The sequence below is a fragment of the Vidua chalybeata genome, chromosome 5, assembly GCF_026979565.1.
Source record: "Vidua chalybeata isolate OUT-0048 chromosome 5, bVidCha1 merged haplotype, whole genome shotgun sequence".
NCBI classification, from domain to species: domain Eukaryota; kingdom Metazoa; phylum Chordata; class Aves; order Passeriformes; family Viduidae; genus Vidua; species Vidua chalybeata.
In genome coordinates, this window is record NC_071534.1 from 25,952,204 (window position 1) to 25,966,985 (window position 14,782).

At 45.0% G+C, this 14,782-nt stretch overlaps 1 protein-coding gene across 6 annotated transcripts in view; it reads left to right on the top strand.

Moving 5' to 3' along the window:
- Positions 1 to 5,124: 5,124 nt before the first annotated feature.
- The window catches only part of BICD1 (BICD cargo adaptor 1), a 157,003-nt gene continuing 147,345 nt past the window's right edge, over positions 5,125 to 14,782 (top strand). For all 6 annotated transcript variants that reach the window (XM_053942896.1, XM_053942899.1, XM_053942897.1 and 3 more), the window contains exon 1: positions 5,125 to 5,375. In XM_053942896.1, the coding sequence (XP_053798871.1) occupies positions 5,163 to 5,375 (213 nt within the window). In that variant the 5' untranslated portion in view covers positions 5,125 to 5,162. The remainder of the gene's footprint in view (positions 5,376 to 14,782) is intronic.

Here is a 14,782-nt window from a genome sequence, read left to right on the forward strand (position 1 = left end):
TGGCAGCCCCTAAGTGCCCAGGTCACTGGTTGGGGGGTGTCAGTGGGGCAGAGCCCCCAGGCTGTAGCTGAGCTGATGGAGACTGAGAGAAGATGAAGTGGGAGGGAGTGGCCATTACAAAGCAAGGAGAGCCAGGGACTGTGGCCAGCAGGAGGACTCCAGCTACTTGCTGTTTTTGGAGTACTTCTGCTCTATATCTGAGATAAACCGTGTTCTCCCTTCTCCTCCCAGGTTTACATCTGTTCAGTAAGGAACACTGTGACACTAATTTATCTAGGCTAAATTGCTGACAAGTTGTTTGGACAAAGGATTCTTAGTGGGCAGGTCTTCCTTGTGTCACAGGAAAGTGCTTGGTAGTTTAAATAGGCATAATAATCCTTACTGTGCTCCTTTCAGCCATTTTTTTATTTGTGTTCTGAGTCTCTGCATAGAGTGGAAGAGCAGTGTCCTGAATCTCGAGCCTGGGGGCAATGCTATCCATTAAAAGACTCAACTTACATTTGTGGAGCTGAACCAAGACTCATGTGCAACACTTGCTGAAACAACACCCTTTCAGGCTAAAATTATTTATTCAGTATAACAGTTATAATTCACATTCTTTGCTGCAGTCTGTGGGTTTTCTATATGCAGTTGGCTGTTTAGTTATTGCTGACTTTATTTTCTAAATGTCCTTATACTTAATTTTTTGTAGTTTTCTTGTATAACTCATTTTTGATTCTCTAACCCCTGCTCATTACACACAAAACATCCTGCCAACCATTTTTGTGCAGCCCTTTTCCCCGATTTCCTTGTTGAAGTGTTCTGTTTTACTCCATTTTCCTTTCAGGTTCTATATGTTCTACACAAGTGGTTTTCAACCTCCAGCTTTTTGGAGCCCAAAATTATTCCGGTGAAATTACGGTTTCCTGTTTATCACATTTAAGTCCACCTGATAATAGGCTTAAAAAATTATGTACCTTTTCAGATCCTTTAAAGGCAGTTCACAGAGGACTCACATAAGGACACAGCTGTTTGAAAGCCTCTCTTCTGAATGCTGACACTCATTAATCAGAGAAACATCATTACTTTTTATTATATGCATTATTGCTTATTAGCTGCTGTGTTTAGTTTCTCTTAACATTCTCCATAAACTAATTTTCTTAAAACCTATTACCATTTCTATTGGACTAGGATCTCATAATATCTTTTTAAATTTCATTTTCTTTCCAATGTCTCCCTTTTATCTCTAGGCTGACCATTCATTACAAAGGTGGTGTTTATATTCAGTGCTGGAGAAAGATAAAGCTTTGGCAGTCTAACAGCCACTTGTTTATTTCCAAACCAGACCCAGCACAGTTCCCATAGAGACTTCTCTCAATGCTTTTCCCTTCTTTTCCTCTTCAGGAAATCAATGCTATTTGCATTAACAATGACAGAGTGGTCCTCATACCTTTCTTTTTCTTGTTGTTTTTTTTCCCCCCTTTGGCCACTCTGGTGAGCCTGCCAAACAGTGCTATTTAGCAGTTGCTTAGATTTGGGCTCTGGTGCTCTGAGATGCTCCATACAAATGGACTCACAGGGATGTCTGTGCATGCTGCAGGTGCAGATTCAGCCTTCTGTCATACAGTACAGGCTGCTTTTTCAGCTGCATTGTCACTAAGACATAGAACCAATCATTCATTTTGTATAGGTCATTAAATGCTTCTTAAATGATATGAAATTTAAATAATCTCTTGTGTAAGATTTGAATTGTGTCATTTTCCCTGTCCTGGAATATCTGATTGGTTAAAAAAATGTGTAATCAGTACTGGAACCTATTATCCTTGGTTTAGGAATCCATTAGTATCACATGTCAGGAATTCAAAGGAATTCAGTTTCATGCCCATGAAATGGATGCAGTCAGAAGGAAGCTTGTTTTATGAATGTATGTGGAATGACATGTAGACGAAATTACTTGAGACTTGTTTGAAATATTCACGTGAAGGTGGTGCACAGGGCAAAATGAAGGAGAGGTAACAATGTAGAGTGATATGCCAACCTTTATTAAGACCAGGGCATGCTTTTTGAGCTTGGGGAGGCAGAAAACCTAAGAGCATTGCAGCAGGACTTAAACCAATGTGAGGTGATCACACAAGGGCAGTGGAATTATTTAAAATGCCAATATCACTGTTTTAGGGCTAGCTGCACTGAGGAGTGAGCTCCTAAAGGTACCAGAATTGTGACTGAGACCAGAGCTTTGCTGGCACCACTGTACAGTAACTTGATTCCATAGTTTATCACAGGCACGCCAGAAAGCCAGAGATCTCCATCAGAGGAGGTCCCACTGCCTCTGTTATGAGATAATCCCTAGGGAATGACCAGCTTTGTGTCATGCTGCAGCACCTCCTTCTTTAATGAAGACTTTGGCTAAAACTTAGATGCTATTTATAATGTAAGATCATCCATCTTTTCTCATCTCCACAGAGTCAGAAATGAGGCGAAACCAGAGCTCCTGGTAACAGGGAAAGGACCTTGAATATTTTCCAGATCCATCAGTGATCTTAGTAGTCCATTATAAATACAGATGGAGGATCTTGACAACAGAATGTAGGTGCTGGTTTTTAGGCCTAAGAGAGATAGAGAAGTGAAAGGTGGGATTCACTCAATTAAATATATATGTCTGAAGGCATCCACATGTGTGCTGCCCAGCCCAGGTGTAGTCAGTGCAGAGAAACTGACAACTGACAACAAAACTCCCCTGACAACTGGGGACTTTTCAAAGAAGTCTTTTAAATAAGTAGATTTTTAAAAACAAAGACAAATATCACCAAAGAATCCAGGTTTGATATTGCTTACATTCAGGAGGCAAGCCCTTGGCTTTTGAGTGAGATTGCCAATCAGATGATGTTAAGTGGAGTTACACCAAGGCTTGATTAGCTGTAGGCATCCTGTTGCTTCAGCCAGTTTCCACACTGTCCTTGACTCAAACATTCATTTTTAGCACTGGTCTCAAAGATGTTTGTTTTCTGATCCATTCCTGTGGTCAATAAACATTCCCTTGCACAGTGGCTTAGGTGCAAATTTGAGAAAGACAACTAGACTAGAACTTGTAAAAGCTCTTGAGACAACATTTTGCTTCTTTCAGTTTTAGGCTTTTTTTTTTTTTTTTTCTTCTGATTTGTGGAATCTCTCATTGTCTTTTAAGAAAGGGGTGTTGAGGTTAGCTCTATAATGGGAATTACAGGTGGGAAACTGGTGTTCTCGTCTCTTTTGATATTCAGTCATCAATGAGAGCCACTCACTCTTCTCATATATTAATATTCACACTTGTTTCTTTCATATTAATATTCACACTTGCTTCTGCAGTAGAATTTATTTAAAACGTGCATTTTGGAAGCAGTTTTCAAGCTAAAAATTGACAGAACTTCCATAACTATAATTGCTTCTTCCATGAATGCTCTCTAGTCAATGAGAAGTGTTTGTGCAGGTTGGATTACAATGTATTAGTTATGTATGCATGCACATATATTTATAAAATTGATATATGCCATATACTGTATGCATATATTGTATAACTAGTGCTAGTGCTTCCATTTGCAGATCTCAAAGAACTTTGCTGAGCAGTCTAATCATTTTTACCTATTTCTTAGTCATGGGGAAGCCATGGTAGAAAGAGGATGTGGCTTGTTTAAAATGACATTATCAGGTCAGCAAGAAAGGGAATCTCTGATTTCCAGTACAGTGCTGCATTGGTGGGCAGTGACATCCATCTTCTTACAGGCAATTTCTATTTAAAACACTTCCATTTGGAAATTCTAATTCAGTTGTCAACCTCTAAAGGAGTATATTTAAAAATAAAAAAAGTCTGTAAAACGTGAAAAACAGGTCCTGCTGGTACTTAGAGCAAAACTTGACCAATATCAATTCAATTCTATTTTCCAGGCCATAGTTTGAAGAAACAGTAAATTGGAGTCTAAGACTCCGAGTATTAAAAAAAAGGCTATGACATTGATCCAGGATAAACTCACTCTTCCACTTCAAATATGTAAAATGTGCCTAATCTGGTGTGTTAACTTTTTACTGGCAGGCTTTGTAAGAGATCAGTTACTGTCTGTCTGCATCATTCCAATTTTATGCTGTACAAATAGCATCTGTCTTTCTGCAGTCAGGATAAAGCCAGCATATAACTGACATAATCTATGCATCAGGTCCTCCGGTTAATTTGACAGAGAAACAATGGTGTGACCGCATCTCAGCTGAATCAGTTTTGTCCTGCTGTCTAATCAGTGGCACCGAGACCTTGTGCTAATGGTGATGGAAGAGCAGCCCTAGCCCAATGCCCCGACCCCGCGGCTGTTTCGCATTCAGGCTGCCTTGATCATACCCAAACCCACTCATTCACCGGGGGCGGGGAAGAGAGCAGGTAACTCTGCTTTCCCAGTTTCCCGAAATAGCAGGGGAATACTTGCTGCCGCCCCCCGGCTCCCGCAGTTTGCTGGGCTGCATCTCCCTTTCTATTGATACCCGCACCGCCACCGCTGCGGCCATGGCTGCAGCACGCTGAGCAGAACCGAGAGGCGCTGACACGGCGGCAGAGGGGCGGGAAGGGACCGGCAGGGAGGGGGCCCGGGCGGGAGCAGCCCCGCAGGCGCAGCGCCGACATCCCGGCGCGCCGGGGCCGGGGCCGGCTCCGCACCGCTCCGGCAGCTCCGCCGCTGCTGCCGCGCCGCTTCCCCGCCCGCCCGGCGGCAATGCCAGACCTGAGGACGCTGTCATCTTAAAGAGCGCAGGGGAGGGACCGTGTGGAGGGGAGGCGGCGGTGCCGGCGCCGCGGGAGGAGGCGGGAGCCCAGCAGCAGCATCTCCGCGGGAGCCGCCGCACGAAGGCGCGCTCCCGGCCGCCCCGGCCTCCAGCGCGCCGTCGCCTCCCCGGGCAGCGGGGCTCGCCCGCCCGCTCGCCAGCCCAGGCGCCCCCGCCGCCGGGGCCGCCGCAGGGCCGGGGAAGACGAGCGCGGCCTCGCCGCGTCCCGGGCGGCCGGCGGGGGAGGAGCGGACCGCGCTCGGCGGCGGCTGCCGCAGGCGGCCCCGACCCCCATCCCCGTGCCCGGCGCCGCCGCCGCCCCGGGCCGGCCGTGCCGGTGTCGCCCCTCGGCCGCGCCCGCCCCCTGGCTGCCTGCTCGGCGGCGCGGCAGTGCCGGCGGGGCTATGGCTGCGGAGGAGGTGCTGCAGGGCGCAGACCACTACAAGAGCGAGATCGAGCGGCTGACCCGGGAGCTCTCCGAGACGACCCACGAGAAGATCCAGGCGGCGGAGTATGGGCTGGTGGTGCTGGAGGAGAAGCTCACGCTCAAGCAGCAGTACGATGAGCTGGAGGCGGAGTATGACGGCCTCAAGCAGGAGCTGGAGCAGCTGAAGGAGGTGAGCCAGCCGGGGCTTTTGTCTCGCCCCGCCGCCGGGGGCTGCGCGCAGGTGCGGGGCGCCCCACGCGTGTCCCTGCCCGGCTCCGCGCCAGCCCTGCAGGTGGGCGAGCGGGGACGCGATGCGCGGGCCCCGGAGCGGCTGCGGGCTCCGCTCTGGGGGTGGGGAGGAGGGGCTTCCCGGGGCCGAGGATCGGCCGGGACCGTGGAGCTTAAGGACGGATTACACGAGATCGCAACCTCCTTGTGCTGAGAAATTTCCCCGAGGCCGCGCTCCGGCTGCTGCCGCCGGCAGCCTCAACTTGTGAGAACAGGCGTTTGCGGCAGGGGAGGGTCCCCCCGGTCCTACCTGCACCGCATCGCCCAAGGCTTGTTTAGGAAGAGCAAAGGAAACAGTAGGATGCGAGCTGGGCCAACGCAGTGCATAAGGAGTCGGGATCTCTGTAAACAGCTGTCTGCAGTGCGTGAGGAGAGAGACAATTCCTTTTGAAGTTATTTATAGACCCGCTTTAGCCTGTCAGTGAGGGGAACCGCTGCCATTTGGGCGGGGGGGCGGGTATACAACACTCTCGAGATCACCCATCAGTGGAAATTAAACTTCTGCGTCATGCTGAAAGGGTGAAATATTTCACTGGAGGAGTGATTTGGGGTTATCTTTCAAATGTGTTTTTGTAACACTCAAAGTATGAAGTAGGTGGGTGTTACACCTTGCCTTTCAGCTCTGCTAAACATAATTGACTCCGAAAAATCATCACCCTCCATGTGTTCATCTTTAAGTGGAGTAACTTGAAGCTGATAACAGTGTACGTACATGGGAGCTACGGAAAGGCTGTATGTGCACACGTATGCAGCACTCACAGCTCTGCACTTCGTGCTGTTTCTATACCATCTCAGAATGTAACTGACTAGGCTTTGTAAACAGAAGGTAAAGCATCAAGCAGATATTCCCCCAAATTTAGAATGCATACTTTTGTTCTAGAAAAAACCCAAAACAAAACCTCCTGCTATATAGAATGTGCAGAAATTCTGTTAGAACTAATGACATTTCTATTAGAAGCCATGAACGTATTCCACATGGAGGAAATCCACTTAAAAAACTTGGATTATTTATGTTTATATACATTAGAATACTAACTGATGCCCTTTTAGAAGTGTTTTTAATAAAATAAGGGTTTCATTTTACTTGCAGGTAAATGAGTTATGCTACAGACTTGGTTCAGTGTCCAGAAGAATTGAGAACATTTTATTTTCAATACGAAGAATAAAGCTGTTTTTCAGAAAAACGTACTGATCTCCTTAATCTTGATCTCTGCCTCCCTGCCCCCCTGAGCCTTTGGAGTAGGCTCAGGACTTTTGAAACCAGTAATCACAGAGTGAGGGATAGAGATACGTAACTTGGCACTGGCATGAAGGCAGTGCTGTTTGAAATGACCTGACAGTAATAGAGGAACAGAATTAAAAGGGGAAAGTGCAATGCAAATTTTCTAGGGAAAAAAAAAAGAAGAAGAAGAAGATGATGAAGAAGGAGATAAGCAAGGCTGCAGCTAGCTGTTATTTCACCATAATCATGTATAAAAGAAGACTGATGAGAAGCCAGGATGACACACGGGTGCACATGGCCACAGATAGAAGAGACAGTGCAAAGAATCGAGTAATAATGAAAATTATGAAACTAGAGGGATTAGTCAATGCAATTAATTGAAATCAAAGATGGGCACAAACTCTCTTCCTGTTTACCTCCCCTTGAAATCAGTGGGATTGCATGCCCTGCAGCCCAGAATATCTCCTGTGGGGCCATGCCTTCATGCTGTGCCAGCCACAGCATGGATACTGGAGGGATATTCACAGAGGGAGGAACAGGAGAAATCCCTCAGCTTGCCTGAGGCCAAGCAAGAGTGGAGGTTCTCCAGTTTCCAGTCCAGACCCAGGGCTCTCAATTCCAAAGCTCTCCTTGGCAGCAGGTAGGGCATTTCCATCCCCCACCTAGGCTGCAATCATTTCCTTGCTTTTAACCTTTATAGCAGAAACCACACTGATTCTTACTGCACATGCACTCTGCAGAGGAGAATTTTCTCTTAGCCCTTCCTGTTGCTGTAATCTATTCTCTACTTCTGTGTTAGCACCTCCATTATGAGAGTTCCCTCAGCACAAGTCAGACCTGTAATGGTGAGACACAAGCAAATGGTGCTTCTGACAACACCAGTGAGGCAGAGTTCAGGTAGTGCAGGCAAATTGTCCTGTGGAGTGTAGATGTGGGGCTGTAGAGTTCTGTTTGAAAGTCCTTAAGGGGGCAGAGAAGTCCAAAGAAACATTTTTGGTTTAGTAAAGCACTATCCAGAATGTCTGGAGGAGGGTTTTTGTATCCTTCCTCCAGCAGGCCCTTGCAAGAACGTGCTGCCCAATGGTAGGAGATCAAATGCCAAGACTGACTAACAGGAATCTGTCCTTTGCTCTTACTTCACTGCATTTGCATCCTCTTGGAAGCCATTTTGGGGCATAGGAATTAGGCCTCAGGTTTGTGCTAGAATAAAGAGTTTGTCCATTCCCAAGGAATAGTAGATGCAAGAGGGTGGCCAGGATTATTTTGGGACAATTCTCCTGCAAATCTCTGAACAGATTCAGTTACTGGGATTGACTTTTTTTTGAGACAAGTCTTAATTTTTTAACAGTTTTGTGTTCTGCTGTTAGGACCTCGTTGTATTTATTACTCACTTGAAGAGCTGCCTCTCTTTAACTTTACTCAGCTGTGGTTTGGCAGACTGGGATCTGAAGTCTTCTCCTATCCTCCTTGGCAATCCAAAACTCTAGTGGACTTCAGCAGTCCTTTTCCATATAAATGTCAATACCTCAGCTATACAATAATTTCCATCATTGGAGAGTGAAATGGGAAACTAAGGCCATTATAGGATGTTGACGTAAAAGAAAATTATAATATATTATATTAAATATTAATACTTGTGTACAGGATATATGCTATCCACCCTGCAATATGTGTTTCTTCTGCTGTGTTCAGAGGTCTCTGCTTTAGCCCAAGATTTTGATGTTTTGGGCCATGAGATAAATTTATGTTGCAAACCTACTATTTTTATTTAAAACTTTTTAAAATTTTCATAGGGTTTGGATTGGGGTTTTTTTTTCAGCCTGAAAATGATGTTTCTCCAGTCCATTACATCTCAATCTAGTAGAATTTCGGATCTTTGGTGAAACACTATAGTTTTAGGGCCCCTGTTATGAATGTTACTCTAGCTGATGTGCCTCTACAGTCCATAAAAATCCAGAGACTAGGACTTGTTGCTATTAGTCATGGGGTTGAAGGTAGCTTGTTTTCATTGTCTTGCTCAGTTGGGAGTTTACTTACCATCATATTTTATGTTAAACATCTTCAGTGGTTTTATTATATCTGGTCTTACATGTTCACATTGCATTTGCTGTGAGAATAATGTGTGGTGTTAGTTCTATTTCTTTTAATGGAAGTGTAAAATGGCTTCATATTGATCTTCTTGCCTGTTCACTGTAGTTGTCCCTGCTTTAGCATGGGGGTCCCTTCCAACCTCAGCCATTCCATGATTCGCTGATCAGCCATTGGACCCTGGTGGTCCATAAAGTTTTTAAAGCAGAGAAATATCAGTCACATCTGCTCATGATTAAATAGGGATGGAAGGCTTTGGAGTCCAACTCTGCAAGAGTTAGGCCTGGGAAATCCTAGCAGAGATTTCTTTTTGGGAATCAAATAATGAACATGGCATCTGTTCCTCTCCTTAACTCCCTCTCTGACTGACTAACTTAGACAATATCTCACTTGGCTTCTTGGCTTTTATGTATTTCATTCTATGGAGACAAACTCTTCTGCTGGGTTGCACATGGCACTGACTATCTGATTTCCAGGCAGTTTGGTGCTTGCTTTACTTAAAAGCAAATTATCCATGGTAAATGCCTGGAAACCAGGCTAGTGTAGTGGTGAGTAGCCCTGTCCTTGGCAGGTGTTTGTTTTCTTTACCTCACAGAAATGTTGTGTCATTTACTATGAAGTGCTTACTCAGTTTAGTAATAGGGCTTCCAGAAGTAATTCTTGGTCTGTGTCTGAAAGGGTTTTTTGAGTAGAGCTGAATCTCTGGCACCTTCTTTTGTGTTCTGCTCTTCCTTGCACTATTTCAGCACAGGTGACACAATCTCCATCTCTCTTTTGAGGTGATGCTGCCCCTCCAGCTCCCCCACTGTTCTCCAAAACCTCTCGCCCTCCTGCTACTTGAATCACCTCTGCCTCTTCCCTCTTTGAAGTGTACTTCTCTGGATCCAAAAAGGCCGGAGGAGAGGTACACTCCTCCCAAAAAGTATCTCAAATACAGCCCTCTTAAATATGGATTCTTATACACACTTGTCTACATCACAGGATGCTTAGGAAAGTGTGAAGTGGCTCATAAATCCCACTGAGATGTTCTAAATTCTCCCCAAAGCTGAATGTGTTCCAGATATGGAGCCTGGGAGCTGTGAACTGCTGCCATCTCAGTATATCTTTACACCTCCTTCCAGTGACAGCATCTGTGGGCTTGTGTTGGATGAGGTGAAACATTTTCAGTACCTCATCCTGATCTCACCACTTTGTGATCCTCATATCACCACTTGGTTCCTGCTCACGTTGTGTCAATCAGAAAGGCTTTGCTGCCCAGCACCCAGCTCAGGGATGAGGAGTGATTCAGGCTGGGGACTGACTGACTGACTGGAGGTCAGGTCTGTGGCAAAGGATTTGGGAATCCTTGAGGACAATAAGCTGATTGTTGGACAGCGGTGTGTCCTGACACTGAGAATTCTACTGGCATCCTGGACCTTCAGTAGCAGAAGCAGAGCTGGTAAATTGAGAGAAATGGTTTTCACTTTCAAAGTGGCAGTTGTTAAACCACATCTAGAAAACAGCATCCAGTTTGAGTTTCTTCAGCCTGGAAAAGAGAGGGCTGTGAGGGACCCAGCATCAGCCTGTCCATACACACAAAGTGCATTGAGGTATCAGAGCCAGGCTTTTTGCAGAAGTGCCGTCTACCTCTAGTTGGAGGCCTGTCACTAGTGGTGTCCCCCAAGGGTTAGAACTGGGCCCAGTATTGTTTAACTTATTCATCAGCGACTCAGATGAAGGGGCAGATGCTTCCTCAGCAAGTTTACTGCCGACACAAAGCTGGGAGGAGCGGCTGATATCCCAGAGGGGTGTGAGCCCTTCAGAAGGACCTCGACAGAGATGGGAAAGATGGGCACAGAAGAACCTTCAGATCTTCAGAAAAGGCAAGTGAAGGATCATGTACTTGGGGAGGGATAGCCCCATGCACCTGGCTGGGTGCTGACCTGCTGGGAAGCAGCTCTGTAGAGAAGGACCTGGGGGTCCTGCTGGACAACAAGCCATCCATGAGCCAGAAAAGTGTCCTTGGGGCAAAGAAGGCCAGTGGTGTCCTGGGGTGCACTGGGAAGAGCACTGCCAACAGTTTGAGGGATGGGATCCTGTCCCTCTGCTCAGCCCCAGTGAAGCACATCTGGAATGCGGTGTCCAGTTCTGCACTCCTCAGAAGAATACAGACATGGAGCTTCTAAAGCAGGTCCAGCAGAGGGTGATAAAGATGAAGGGCCAGGAGCATCTCTCTTACAAGGGCAGGCTGAGGGAGCTGGGTCTGTTCAGCCTTTAGAAGAGACAGAGAAGAACTTATCAGTGTCAATAATATCTAAAGGGAGGGTGTCAAGAGGATGAACCAGGTTCTTCCTGATGGTTCTTGAATCAGCTCTGCATCTTCCATCTTTGAAGTGTACATTTGGTGAGACTTCTCTGGATCCAAAAAGGCTGGATAGTATCCCAAATACAGCCCTCTTAAATGTGGATTCTTACATGCACCTGTCTACAGGTAGTAGAGGCAATGGGCAGAATTGTTGCACAGCAAGTTCCACCTTAACTTGAGGGAGAACTTACTGTGCAGGTGACCGAGCACTGGAAGAGATTGCCCAGAATGATTGTGGAATCTCCTTCCCTGGAGGAAGGGAGGCTGGACTAGCTGACCTCCAGTAGTCCCTTCCAACTGCAGCCGTTCTGTTATTCTGTGAAGAGTGGGAAGACAAGACATAACTGACATAAATTGAAACTACAGAGGTTCAGACTGAATTTAAGGTAGATCTGTTTCCCCATGAGCATGGGCAGTCCCACAGGTTGCCCAGAGAGGTCATGCAGTCTCTTTCCATGGAACTTTTCAGCCCCAGCTAGTTACAGCCCTGAGGAACCTGGTCTGAGTGCAGAGCTGGTCCTGCTGTGAGAGGAGGTTGCACTAGGGAAGAAAGGGGGCAGACAGCAAGGGGCCTTGAGCTGTGCAAAGTCTCTTAAGGTGCCCACTGTGCACAGTTAAATTCAAGGGGCATGTTGCTGTGAATTACCCTATACGCAGTCACGTCCTGCCTGGAAACAGTGACTGTCAGCAGGCCCACAGCCTCACTTCGTGCTTGAATTTCATTTTCTCTTGCTTGTTATTAAGTCTGCAGTGACCTGGGGTTACTAAGGGTGGAGTTTGATGTGCTCATCTCTCAGCAAGACAATCCTACATCTCCCTCTGTCATTCCTGCCCCTGTTCTGGCTCTCAGCTATGCAACTGTTCATACTGTCACAGCAGGGTAGGAAACTAGCCTCAGTTAAAAATAATTGAGGATGGGTTGTTGCTGTCTGTAACCCAGATTGGTTTCTTCATCTGATTCACAATACCTCCCAGTGAACTGTTTTACCTTTGCCTAAAAGTCAGCACCAGGAGAGGAATGCATGCAGAGGGAAGAGGGGGACGGGATGAGCTGCTAAAATGGGTACTGATGTTAGGAGAGAGGCTCATCAAGTTACATCAGGATTGCTTCCTCCAAGAGGAAATGAATCCTGTGCATTAGCCTACAGAAAACATAAGCAGCTGGAATCATGTTAGGGGAAATTAGGACTATTGTTGGAGCTTTGGCAGCATGCAAAGAAAAATGTAGATGAAGCTTTTGGGTTTTTTTCAGGAACCTATATTCCCAGTTGCTCTCAATAATTGTGTTGTATCCTTAGCAGGCAATATTAGTCCTCCTGTAATAGCCAGCCCTTTAGCAGGCATGGTCAGCTTTCAACACCAGGGGCTCACATATTCACAAAATAAATCTTAAGACACTTCAGTTTGTTTTTTCCCAATAGTTTTTTTTTATTTTATTTTATTCTTTCATCAAATAAATCTCTCTCTAATCTGAGCGATTCTGATTGAATCAGTCATCTGGGTCGAACTCCTCAGAGATAAATGAAAGTTACAGCTGATTTTATGTCACGGAAAATTTCCGTAGATTTTCTAGGAAATACTGGGTTAGTGCCAACTCTAATTTGACTGATTGAGGTGTTAATGGGTGAACCACACATTATCATTATCAACTACTTCCTGTGTAAGGCTTACAAATGTAAAATTGGGGGTCACAGGAGAGATTTTAATCTGAAGGTCCACATCTGTTTGGAATTAGGTCTTTTTATAGTGGATTAGAAAAGAAATAATTTGCTACCATCTTTTGACCTTCCTTTAGGTGAAATACTTTTTCCTTCCCTTCTGTGCTGCCTAGTGGATTTTCTTTCTCAGGGTGTGTGTGTGTGCACAACAGCATTCAGGGCGAACACCTGTCTTTATTGAAAGTGCAAGAGGGGCAAAACAATGCTGGAGAAAATAAGATCTGGCATAAAACAGTAATTTGTGAGCATTCATCATGGTAAAATGAGGAGCATCTTCAAAGTCAATTTGCACCTGGGCAACTTTTATATACCTTATGCAATTGGCAGTTGGAGGAAAGTACATGCAAAATAATTTTCTGGATGTATTGAGGGCTTCTAGAAGAAGAGCTTTCTTCTTGAGATTGAATGTGGTTTTTCTTCAGTACCTTATTCTCTCCTATGTTTCTGTATCAGGGATTTTTCCCTATGGACAATGAGAGTAAAATCCGAATCTCCCCTTGCTCCTGCCTCCCTTTTGCCTCTGTTATAGATTTCCCTTCCCTCTTTGCTGATACCTGAGGGGATAATGTTTAATTCAGTACAATTCTGTACTGTACTTTTTTTTTTTTTTGGGGGGGGAGGGATGATTTTAAATTATAATGGCAGAGACTGAAAAGCATGCATTCATTTCTGCTGAACTGTCTTACATTCATTTCATGACTTTCATAGCCTTCTTTCCTCATTTCCTTGAGAAATCAAAAACACTCATTTTATGTGGGAGGAGAGAGAGTATTTTCCTAATTTAGAGGAATTGGTATAGTGTGTAGAGACATGAATGTGCCCTTTGTCCCTCTATCACTTGCATCTCTCACAGCAGATAATTATGAGGAGAAACCAGCAGTTTTTTGTACTATACTGTGAATGTAGTCTGTGAGTACAGACCAGCTACAGATGGAAGTAGCTGGGACTAGTCAGAAGGTGAAAAATGTGCCTGAGCAAGGGCAGGTGCCTAAAGCTGAAGTCGGCAGGTAGAAATTAAGCTAGGTTGCAGATTAGTGTTTTGTTGGAGTTTCTACTTCTCTGCAGAGGGTAGTATTAAAAATAATTTTGAGATTATAATATTTATGCTTCTGAATTTCTTTTACCATCAAAGTTTAATTAATTTGGTAGTTAAAAGAAGGAGCAGGCCACTGTCCTAAATCTATGGTTTTGGGACAGACCTATGAGACACCAAAAGGCTTTCACTAAGACTGAAATGCATCCAGTCCCATTTTCTTCATCTCTCATGGGGTTCCTCCCTCTCTCTCTGCAGCCTGGTTCTCATTCTTGTACAGTGCTTGTCTCCTGCTCATGATGGTTTATGTACTTTTACATTTTTTTTCAATCTTCACCCTATATCTTACTTAGTGTTCACTTGCTGGTCTCCAAGATATGGAACTGAGTTTTTTTATATTAAAGAACCTTTTTGTCATTGTGTGAAATTAAGAAATCTGGCCATTTTTGGTAGATTAGACCTTCCATACTATGCTCAGATATAGTAAGGACATGAGGGGTTCCTAGAAATACTTTGAAATGTTGGTTTAGCACGGACTGAAAATGAAACAACCAAGGATTTGTCCCCTCTGCTTTGCAGCAGCCTCACCATTAAAATCATCCTTGGAAAGATCACTTTTAGGGCAGCTTTAAAATCAGGTTGGCTGTGTGGATGTGAAGGAAGAAGACACTTTTCCATAAGGCTTTAGGAAACTCAACCCTCTTTTAAAAAAATAAATATTGTATGGTTCCTGGAATTATTGTTTAAGCCCAGACAAGACAACTGATGCTCAGTGAGGTTAGATAATGCACTCAGACCTTTTGATCAGCACTGGGAATGGGACCCATTATCCACATGTTGCTGCCATACCTTCTCCACATCCTTGCTCCCCTGAATCACCCCTAAGTTACCTCTACATTGTCTT